Source organism: Grammomys surdaster, unplaced genomic scaffold (genome assembly GCF_004785775.1).
Source record: "Grammomys surdaster isolate TR1022 unplaced genomic scaffold, NIH_TR_1.0 126271, whole genome shotgun sequence".
Lineage (NCBI taxonomy): Eukaryota > Metazoa > Chordata > Mammalia > Rodentia > Muridae > Grammomys > Grammomys surdaster.
The window spans coordinates 2,215,697-2,227,712 of record NW_021621071.1 but is presented as its reverse complement, the minus strand read 5'-3'; the positions used below and the strand labels follow the sequence as shown (position 1 = coordinate 2,227,712).

General features: G+C 37.4%; 1 protein-coding gene across 1 annotated transcript in view; it reads right to left on the bottom strand.

Moving 5' to 3' along the window:
• The window catches only part of Caps2 (calcyphosine 2), a 43,638-nt gene extending 32,757 nt beyond the window's left edge, over nucleotides 1-10,881 (bottom strand). Inside the window, exons 1-5 of the mRNA XM_028759088.1 lie at nucleotides 10,776-10,881; nucleotides 7,538-7,587; nucleotides 5,321-5,366; nucleotides 5,104-5,229; nucleotides 3,632-3,790 (exon numbers count right to left, since the gene is read on the bottom strand). Of these exons, the coding sequence (XP_028614921.1) occupies nucleotides 3,632-3,790; nucleotides 5,104-5,229; nucleotides 5,321-5,366; nucleotides 7,538-7,587; nucleotides 10,776-10,853 (459 nt within the window). The 5' untranslated portion in view covers nucleotides 10,854-10,881. The remainder of the gene's footprint in view (nucleotides 1-3,631; nucleotides 3,791-5,103; nucleotides 5,230-5,320; nucleotides 5,367-7,537; nucleotides 7,588-10,775) is intronic.
• Between the last annotated feature and the right edge of the window lie 1,135 nt (nucleotides 10,882-12,016).

The window sequence follows — 12,016 nt, the reverse complement described above, 5'->3', positions numbered from 1 at the left end:
CCCTCGAGAGCCCCGCTTTTCTGTGTGTCCATGTCTTGGCCTTTCTTCATTCCATCACTTCCCCAGTCAGGTCTGCCCCTGGATCCAGGGATGAGACAAGGTCTAGTCTACATTCGGAAGTAATGAGGGATTCTTTGGGATTTCAAAAAGATAAACATCAAAATTTTCTATAAATAACGAGCTATGTAATCCCTTATCTAACAAAACACTCTAATAGCAACTAGTGAGGAACATGCCAGACTTCGTGAGTTTCTTCTCTGAGATTTCTGCTCACTGTCTCTCTTCCTTGGAAGGCCACACTGATGTCAAGTTCTTCCCTGACTTCATGACCTTTCACTGCTACATGAAGAACTATCGCATATTGCTTATGATTTATTGTCTGCATCTCCTAATACGATCTGTTCCATGAGAACAGGGACTTCACGATTGCTGTGGCCCCATGCCTCATAATGACTATTTCATGAAAAACCGTGAAGGAGGATGCTTTATAGTTTAATTTACTTACCTGATAATATTTATTTTTTCTAAATAATCACTTACTTAAATGAACACCAAGAAAACGCCTAGATAATGCTGAAGTGAATTAAAGAAATCAGCTTTAAGAACATGCTAAAGTAGCATTATGTCTGAGTTAAAAAATCATTTTTAACCAGGTGTGGTGGTCCACACCTTTGGTGCCAGCACTCAGGAGGTAGAAGCAGGGACATCTCTGAGTTCAAGGCCACCCTGGCCTACAGAGCAAATTCCATGACACCATGGGGTACACTCTGAGACCCTGTTTTCAAACAAACAAAACAAACAAACAAACAAAAACCTCACTTTGCTTTGAACGTCCCACAAAAGGCAAGTGGCAAGCATGCCACTCCATATGTCAAGATGTACTGCCCACCTCGGATTCTCACATAGTCCGTTCCTACCTCTTGCTTATGGCAACTGCGCCAACCAAAAGGCATAGTTATTCTGTAATTTGATACTCTTATACTGACAAACAGAAAATACTTAGGGTATAAAATGTGTTACTTTGTTATGTGTTCATTGTATGATAATCACAACAGTAAGGTCAATTCATATCTGCTCGTGTGGTTAGCATAAGTGTATGAGAATACTTAAAATTTCCTCATAGAATTACAAAATACACAACATTAGGAACTGCAGTCACCAAGTACTTATTAACATTAGTTCCCCAGAACTTACTCTTCTGATAAACAACACTGAACCCTTTGGTGATATCTCCCTCTATCCCCAACCCCGCACCCCATCTCTGGCAACAATTATGTAAGTGATAGGTCCCACCTTTCTATATGTGGATTAACCAGCTTTGACTATTATCACACAGATGACGTCACCCCAAATATTCAACCGCGGACAGTCACTCTGATCTCTGTCTCTCAAGTCTACAAACAATCTATTAGCAACTTGGCTCGCCTTCAGAGCCTAGCCAGAAGCCCATCCAATAAGACTGCTTCTCAACTCAGTCTTACCCCCCGCCTGGGTGAGAGGCTTCATCCTTACTTGGTGCTGCCATTATATTGGTAGTCTCCTTAAAGGTCTTTCTGATTCTAGTTGTGCCCATAATAAAGACCTACTCACAACAGAATAAAGCAGACTCTCTACCTCAGAGAAAAAGGCAGAAGCCCTCACATGGACTGTGGGGCTGCTATGGGCTGCCTCCCTATAACTGAACGGTCTCTTCTCATCTGGTCTATCTCACCCTCCTCCTCTGCTAACCACACCATAGTTTTCAAATGCTTCATGACCAGTCCTACTCCACAGCACTGAAGCCTTTCCCCTGACTGCTTGTCTCCTATCTTTTTCAGGTGGGGGCTGAAATGATATCCTATTGGAAAGGTCTCCCTGACGACCCTCCATGGATCACTCCAAAGGGATTAACAGAGCAGGGAGACCCACCGTAAACATGGGTGACATCATCCTATGGACTAGAGTTCAGAGCTAAATAAAAGGAAGAATCTGCCTCTCTCTGCTTCCCTACGGCAGATGCAGTCTGCACAGCTGCCCTAGGCTTCTGTTGCCATAGTGAACTGTGAGCCCAGACTCTGAGCCAAAGGAAATCCTTCTTTCCTTAAGTTGCCTTTGTCAGGCTTTTTGCCACAGAAATGAACAAAGTAACCAATGCAATTAGTGAAACAATCGGAGAAAGAGAGACTCGTGACCTTTTTTACAATAAGTGGCAGGAAAACACGACAGAGGCAATTAGCAAGCAGAATCAAGGAGATCAGCTGAGTTTACAGTTTCAGCAGCTGCAGCCTGTCATGTGGCTCTAGCTCCCATGTATAAAATGTTAATTTTACGGAATCAGCAGAGAGTCCGTCCCCATATTCCTCCCTGATAGAGCGAGGCTCCCATTTCTGACACTAGGTTTGTCTCTTTCCAGAGAGTGCCAGTTAGATGCTAATTTAATAACTGTCCCTTTCAAATAGTGCTTTTTGTCTCATGGTACCAGGCAGTTCATCAAGTGGTTTATATAGAAAGTCTCACAGAGACTTTAAGTGTATGTGCAGGGGAGAGGTTCACATTCACCCATTCAGATGTGGAGGCCAGAGGCCAACCTTGGGTGACATTGCTCAAGAGTGGTCTAACCTGTTGCTTTTTTTTTCCCCATCAATTTCTTTATTCACTTTATATCCAGTCACAAACAGTCTATCAATGAACTGTATCCCCAGGATCCATTACACTTACTTTGATGGTTTGTATACACTTGGCCCAAGGAGTGGCACTATTAGGTGTGGTCCTGTCAGAGTAAGTGTGGCCTTGCTGGAGTAGGTGTGTCACTGTGGTCATGGTTTTTAAGACCTTCATTCTGGCTGCCTGGAAGCCAGTCTTCTCCTAGCAGCCTTCCATGAAGATGTAGAACTCTGTTTCTCCTGTACAATGCCTGCCTGGATGCTGCCTCATTCCTGCCTTGATAATAATGGACTGAACCTCTGAACCTGTAAGCCAGCCCCAATTAAATGTTGTCCTTATAAGGGTTGCCTTGGTCATGGTGTCTGTTCACAGCAGTAAAACCGTAGCTAAGACACTTACTATACCTAATATTCTACAATGATTCAATAGTGCCTAACTAATATTTATTTCTGATTTAATAAATCACAACAATGTCAGAAGCTGGTAAGGTTATCAGTAGGACTCACCAAATGGGACAAGGACAGAGAAGCAGAGGCAGTTTTACAACAGAACACTGTTAAGGTTTGAAAGCTCTTTTCAACTTTAAAGCTTAGACTATAGCCCAAATAAACTATAGTTCATGAAAACTGCATGAAAAATGTATGTGTGTACATATAAACATATGTGCATATATATGTACATATATGTATACTTACACACACATACATTTATATATACATGCCACCACTCTCAATTAAATAAAAGGATTGAACACACATGTGAGGATAGGAATAAAAGTTTCCATATGAGAAATCCTGACATTAGTGATTTGGGTTTGTCACGAAGAGTAAACTACTTGACATAAGTAAAACCATTTTAAATAGCCCTGGCTTATTGAAATACACATTCTGTGTTATACTTTCTATAATTAACAGCAAAAATGGCATTTCCAAGACAGGCACACTCTTCACTTTGAAGTTTGTTAGTCCTCCAGAGGCTCGACTGTTACCTGCTCCTTTGACTCTGGCCTGCTCGCTGCCTTTGGCTTCTCTGTACACCTCTGAATGTACTGTTTGTAGCCGTCCTTCATTTCGCTTGCGTACTGCTGGTACTTTAGCTTATATTTGCCTGTTGGCGCTGGCAAATCCTCGGGTATTACGTCCTGTTCCTAGGGGTAGAACAACGTATGCTGTCTGTCAGAAAATAATATTTTTTTTAAAAGACAGTATTTTTCTTGTTGACATTGCCATGTTTACTGTTTTTCTTACCACTTAACTGTAAAACGAACAAAAGGAACATTTAAAATATTTAGCTAAAGTGAATTAATTAATGAATTAATTAATGTAAAACAAAGCAAAAAACATTTAGCTTGGCGAGCGATGATCAGAGCAGATAGGATTGACATGTGGTGGTACACACTTTTAATCTCAGCACTCAGGAGGCAGGGGCTGGTGGATCCCTGTGAGTTTGAAGCCAGCCTGGGCTACAAAAAAAATTCCAGGACAGCCAGGATTACACGGGGAATCTGTCTTGAAAAAAAAATGGATACATAGATAGATAGATAGATAGATAGATAGATAGATAGATAGATAGATAGATGTATATATATAACTTTTATATATTTTTATATTATGTGCAATATATATATAAAATTGATCAGAATGGGCACTTGGCCTCAGTAATCCTTTACTCCTTTCGCTGCTGAAAGTCTACTGCTAAAGTAACTTGAAAGATTTATGATCAAGGTTTTTCTCTTAGATGTTTTATGAAGATCTTTTCCTTCCAGACCAAACAGTCCCAGAATTTAGAGACTGACACTGTTAAGAACCACAGTTTCCATTTCTAGAATATTACTGTTTTATCCCCTAGTATTTTGTGGTTCCTTGTCAAATAGCCATGGTAGCCAAAGATAACAGAGGCAGCAGATTTAGATAGGCACAGACACTGCCAAAAGAAAATATGCAGATACCAGTCCAGCCCTTGAAGAGTTCTGAGGAGATCCAAGTATGACAGAAGACAAGGCAGAGCCAAACTTAGAGCAATAACCATTGTAAAATACAGACTGAGGAGGTATCACTTTATCATTATCATTATTTTTATTATTATTACTACTATTATTGTTGTTATTATTATTGATTAAGTTTGATTATTTCCCTACTTCTTAGTATTCTAAAATCTAAACTAATTTCTAAGAAATCAGTCTTCTGTTACTCAAATAATATGTTATGATCTCATATTTTACCTTTTTTTTTTTTAATTCCTGGAATCCGTACGCAGACACACTTGCAATTTGCCAACTTTACAAGTATTTAAAATGTCATTTCAGTATTCGAAAACTATAAACTATTTCATCAGTACCACAGTTGGAAATTTTTATATGCAACTTACGTAAACCGAGGACACAATGATTAATTAGGGAAAAAAATGTAAGCCAAGAACAGCTCTAATGGTATGTACTGTAACACTGAAATACATACTGACCACTTCATGTAGATGATGCTGAATATATGGTCTTTGACACGGCATAACCCAACCCAGAGCAGGCTGTGACCGTGGTGGATTAGGAGGAACATGGACTGTACCGCATGGTGCTTGTGAGAAATTATCCTAAAAAGTGAAATGGAATGAGAGTTAGTACATGCTGATTGGGGATGCTGCAGTCAAATATTTACTGTATTAAACAGAAAGTTAAAATTACCTCCTCATCAGAGTCAGCGAGGCTTCCCAGATCAAGTGGTGGGACCCTAAAAGAAATAATCTATGCGTCTCATAAAATTTTAAGTGAGTGTGTAATAACAGAAAAGTCACTACCAAATGCATCATCTATACAAAGTAGCAGTTAAGCTAATGGGATGTTGGCTGCCACTGCCTAGCTTTTGACAAATATTAAATAACTTTTCATATCAGTTATTCAATCTAGTCATTAATAAAGAATAATAAAATAAAAATATAACAATAATGAAATAATAAGAAAGCATAGAAAATTATGGTTAGATACATTATGTTCATACAAAGGTGAGAATAAGGAGGTGTCTCAATGTTCTAGGCATTTGCTGGGCAGCTCTGTAGAGGCAGCTGCTTGTCATCCGCACCCTGAAGGATGGGAAGGGATCCCAGCTGCTTGTCATCCGCACCCGGAAGGATGGGAAGGGATCCCCGAGGTACACCACACACATACACAGACACACAAGAAAAAGGACGAGGGCAATGTGTTCTCAAATCTATCATCCTAACGACGTTCCTGCTCTGCTGTTGTGCATGCCCTAGAACATCTACCGTCCTGCTGAGGTGAGCACGCGGCAGGTTAGTAAGATCTATATCAGAATCCTATTATAACTGCGCATGTTTCTCTCCAACTCTGTTCCACTGAAATCAGCTGGTGATCGACTGACAACATGGAAGTCAGCAAACACTGTGAATCAGGATCTGATTTACTATTTATTTTGTTGACTTCTGAGACTTAAGCAGCAGAGGGAGAAATATCAATACTGCAGATAAAACTTAAATATACCATACACGGAGCTGTCGAGTAGTGGGCAGCACAAGAGAATATTCAGCAATAGTATTTTAAGCATTCAAAATGGGTTTCAGCAAGAAGCCACTCATAATATTTTATAGCAAAGAAATATATCAATATATCAACCAACATTCACATTGGAACTAATGAATGTAGGTACGCTTACAGTCATAGGCTGGTTATAAATATTCGGGGAAAAACAAGTAACACACTTTGTAGGTACAAATAGGCTAAATAAACTTTGTAATAATTTAAATATTTTCTTAGCTGTGAAAATTTCTTGCTAATATAATTTACCTAACAAAAACTTTAACCAGGTTAACATGCACTTAATTTTTATAATTAGCAACTAAATATGTAGTAAACAGTACGTTTCACATCAATTGTAAAGCATATTTTAGCACACAACTAGAACACCCCGTGCTATAGTCTTCCTATTGTGTGTTCAGTACCTAAGCATACGATTTTACTTACACATAATTTATGATTTATGTCTTGCAGAAGATATAGGTATCTATCATGTAGCAACAGATGAAATTACTGGCTTTGCTTATTTTTAGTCCACAGAAAGTATCAGTGTGGTGTGGTCCAGCCTAGCAAATTGCTACTTTTAGTTTCTATGTCAAAGATGTCTTCCAATCTAAATTATATGAAACATATATTATTAGAGTGTTTTATACTTTTCAACTATTTGAAACTATAACATATAAGACATATTTAAATATAAAGAAAACTTTAATAATATGAAAATATATCAATATAGAATGTATATAAATGTAAAAATAATATCAATTAAATTCTCATATTCTTCAACATAACAGTTTAAAATACAGATATAGCTAATACTAGATAACTTTTGCTATGCCAATCATAAAATGAAAGATGTCATACATTTCTTTAATATATGCATTTGGAGTAGGTATGCTTATCCTAATTTATACGTGTATCAAAATACCCTGTAGAATTCCTTTAGAATACTAAAAGTAGAAATTTGCTAGACTGAAGTACACTACACTTATACTTTCTGTATACTAAAAATAATCAAAGTAGATGCAGTCTTGTAATGTTATTGTTACTTTAAAGTAAATTTGAATTTTAAAAAGACAAAATAAATTTTTGAAAGAAAGAATTCATCTTTTTCAGAAAAATGGGAGAGCAGCATTAAATAAAGTAAGAACAACATAATATTATTCATATTCTTACTATCCTATCAGAAGAAGACTTTTAATTCTCTACAATAATATTCAGACAAGCTCTATGCAGTTTTTGCTATACTTCACAATCAAAACTATATACATACATATATATGTAAATATGCATATATAGGGTTTTTAACTAATCAAGGTATCATAAGTGTCTGCCTATTCAGGAATAAATATGTGAAGAAATATAGCTTACATAGGTAGGCAGGAATTTGGGATTGCCCATGATCTGGAAGTCCATCCTTGCTTTAATTAAAAAAAGAAAAAAAAAGAAAGAAAGAAAAATACAAAAAAACAGAATCAGTGTACCTTTCACATTAAAAGATAATCATATAATCATGACTGGATGGAATAAAGAGAATTCGATTTTTTTTTTCCTCAGTAAACTCCATAGAAAATGTGCCTCCCAAACCTTCCTCACTGCAACTAAGACACAGAGAAAATGATAGCTAAGACACCTTCACCACCTTCACAGCACTCTGAGCTTCGGAAGATGTGCCCCCAAACTATAACCAAGGTGGAGCAGGCAGGAAGAGTGACAGGGTGTCTCGTGTTAGACATACATAACAGGGAAGCTGTACCCATGGAATCTCAACAACATGGTTGTTTAAACAAGGCCTGAAAAATAATAACAGTGTCAACTGTGGGTGGAGGCCCCACCCCTACATGAAGTACTATAGGCAATTATTGGCTGCAGAGAAAGAGAGAGAGGTCCCTCTTCTCAAGCCCCTGATAAGTTAACCAATCCCAAGTGGGCAGCCCTAAATACATACACATACGAACAACATTGAAGGGATTCATCAGATTGTATTTGTAAATTATATGCATAATATGTTATCTATTATTATCCTATTCAAATTATTGGAGGTGGTTCAGAGTTTAAGGGCAAAGAGCCATCTCAAGTGTCATGTCAAATACCATTGGGTTCATGTTAGTTCTAAAAGTTACAGTGGTAGTCATTATAATTAGGAAAAAGTTTAAAGACACTTGCAGTATATTTGGCATAATTCTAACACCTCTCTGGATGTTTTAATTTTTTATAGTGAGCTTGTGAATGTAAAGAATGCTGCTCTTCTGAGTGTTGATGCAGCAGATACAGCTGATAAAATTACCCATGGCTTGAGGTCAGTATTTCTATTTTGATCAAGCTTCAAGAATGGTATATATAGCTTGATCATGTCAGACTTTTTTGTCCTGGGAATACTTTTATTTCTGGCCATCATGTTGAAGCTTGTCTTTAACAACATTAACATGTTGGCAGCTAAAGTACATGACTTGAACCTGAAAATGGGCCCCCAAACAGAGTTATTAAATTAACAGGCTAGCAAGCCAAGGACGGGTAAGATTCTGCACAGAGCCTTACCAACCTAAGACATAAGTGCATTGCTTTTGATAATGCATATTCCATGATGGGTAAGGAAGGCATTCTTGTCAGAACGACCTAAGACAGGCTCAGTCTTGTTTAGGAAATAAAAAGGAGGGAAAGGCAGAGAGCTTTGGGGGCTGCTTGACAAGAATCTGACATAGGTCAAGGACAAGGAAATGGGCCTCAGGCAGGAATCTGATATTAGGCTAGAACAAAGAAGTAATTTCTGATAGGAATCTAAATCTAAGGCTAGAACAAAGAAGTAATTTCAGACAGAAATCTAAATAAATATTAGGCTAGAACAAAGAAGTAATTTCAGGAAGGAATCTTAATTTTAGACTAGAACAAGGAAGTAGGCTTCAGACATGAAAATGACTTTGGGCTAGGACAGGGAAATAGGCTCAGATATTTTGGTCATCCTGATAAGCCCTTAGAAATTGTGATCATGGGAGTGATCACAGAATTTTGTTTATTGCCTTGCTTGTTCTTAGACTATTTATGTTTGTTTTCTTGCTTGTTCCTTGACTATTTGCATCTATTGTATTGCTAGTTCCTCAACCTAGAACTGACCTTAATACTTACATGTAATTAAAGTGGTATAAAAGCAAAAAGGAGGAGGGGGAATGGGATAGGGGTTTTCTAAGGAGAGGAAATGGGGAAAGGGGATGGCATCTGAAATGTAAATAATTAGAATATCCAATAAAAAATAATGGTATATATAATTTATATACATGTGCATATATTATATAATATGTATATAAATATAATTATATTAATATATTACTATGTGATATATTTATTTATGTTATATGTTATGTTTTATATTATGTATCATATATTATATGTTATATATTATATATTATATACTATAATTTATAATTTACTATAATAATAAAAGAGTCAGAGGGACTTTGGGGCATATGGGAAGACTTGGAGGGAATTGGGTGAGTAGACAATCATATATAGTACCTATGTATGAACTTCTCAATAAATAAATGAAGAAAAATCACTCTAAAATACCAGAGAAAGAGGAATTGTGTTTTGTTACTCCATGAACTATAAAGCAGTAGTGTCTTGAGGAGAAGGTCGATCCTCTCAATTCAAACCCAGATGCCTGTCCTATATAACTAACATAAAAAATGTAAAATTTGCTCAGCAAACATTTTGATTGGATTTAAATCCAAAAATAGCAAGTTGGTGATTGCTGTATCATCTGTAGCTCTGCTGTTTGAGCCTGCAGCCATTTTGCCTTTCAGAAACATGAACAAGCAATGAATAAAGACGTCATTTTCACTGAAACCTTCTACCTACATTTTACCACCTTCTCTGCTTTAAACACCTACGGTTCTCCGTTAAATATTCTCCCTTAGTTGAAATTTTAACACTGCTGGCATATGAATCTCACCTCTAAGACTCGAGACTTCCTGAGCTAAGTCTTCATTTCATTTACTGTTGGGTGTTTAGCACCTAGCATCATGCTAAGCAGGTTTTGAGTACATAGTAAATAAAACAAGGGATTCGACCACTGAAAATTCATTTTAAGTAAGCAGTATACAATTTGGAAAAAATTCAGTTTATGATCTTTTAAATCTTCCTTCGTATATAAACTACACTAAGTTTTATGTGACCACTAAAACTACTTTTAGAAATTTTAATATATAAAACGCTGATAGTGTAAGCTAATATTAAGAGGCAGTTTACAATGATGTACCAATTAAACATAAATTCACTGGCATGTAACACAGGTGACATTGTAAGGCAAACGATATTTTCCTCTTCTATATTTTCTCCTTTCTCTTATATTCTCTGTAAGTACATGGGTGATTTTTTAAAAAAATAACAATAAATCAATAAGCTTAAAACTAACAGATTGAAATGAAATTAATCAATGTTAGATATCAAAATAATGATTATCATCAACTTTAGTGGTCCCACACTTACAAATCTAAGAAGTGACGATCCTAAATATTTGTGAGTGTGAACAGTCATAAAAACAGGAGTAAGTAAAGGACGCTGGAAGCAACTGAAAGAATCCTTCTTTAAGAGGAAAGTCCTAGGGCTTACATACTTGCAGTGAATTCTTTCTTCCAGAAAACAGCCGAGTCTGGCTCCTAGATGCTGCCACTCCTTTTACCTCTAGATCCATTCAAATGTCTATATTCCTCATGCAAAGTACTGTATTTCTAAAAAGATGAAAGGAAGTGCAAAAGAGTCATTCTTATTATAATTTTAAATAATCCACACACAGAACTTTTCCATAGAAAGAAGCCATTGTGTTTAATGGTGGTGGCTAATAATAATAAATCATCATTGGCCTTATAAACTAAAGTTTGAGTGATACGAATACATCATGCTTCATGACAGTCTGCAAAACGTATGCCCCAAAAGGTCTCTATCTTAATCTCTAGGCCCCTGTGACTGTGTCTCTTTCATCGAAAAAGTAGTATTTCAGGTGGGATTAAGTTAAACATTTAAGATGGGAAAATTAATCTGTTGGGCTCACTAGAACCACACGGGTCTTTAAAAGAGGGAGATGGGAGGATCTGTGTACGTCAGAGAAGGTGGGAAGATGGAATCCCAAGTCCAATTCCGAGAGAAACACAGATGCTACGCAGCTGCCACCAAAGACGAGAAAGACAGTGAGCAATTTCCAGGATGCCCAAGAGACAAGGAATGACTCTTCCTCTGGGACCTCCAAAAGGAGCTGGTCTTGCTGGCAGCTTGCTATCCAGACAAAAGGTGTGCACTCACCTCCAAGAGTACAATGTAACACGCTTGCATTATTTAAAGCCATTCGGTCTATGCTAAGGTTTTACAATATAACTGGGAAGCGGATAATAGTCTGCCTGTCTTCTCTATGCCATGAGCTTTCTTTATACTCAGTTCTCAAGCCATTGTGGATTTTGATACTGTCAGGGTAGACTAATGAAAATATTTCTTAACGGAGGTGGTGCACGCCTTGAATCCCTGTACTCTGGAGGCCAAGGGAGGGGGATCCCTGAGTTCAAGGCCAGCCTGATTTACAGAGTGAGTTCCAGGACAGCCAAGGCCACACAGAGAAACCTTGTCTCCAAAACAAAAGCAATAAAACAAACAAACAAAAATTTTACCAACAGCCGGGCAGTGGTGGCGCACGCCTTTAATCCCAGCACTTGGGAGGCAGAGGCAGGCGGATTTCTGAGTTCAAGAGTTCGAGGCTTAGCCTGGTCTACAGAGTGAGTTCCAGGACAGCCAGGGCTACACAGAGAAACCCTGTCTCGAAAAAACAAAACAAAAAAATTCTACCAACAGAATAATTAGTAATTTTTT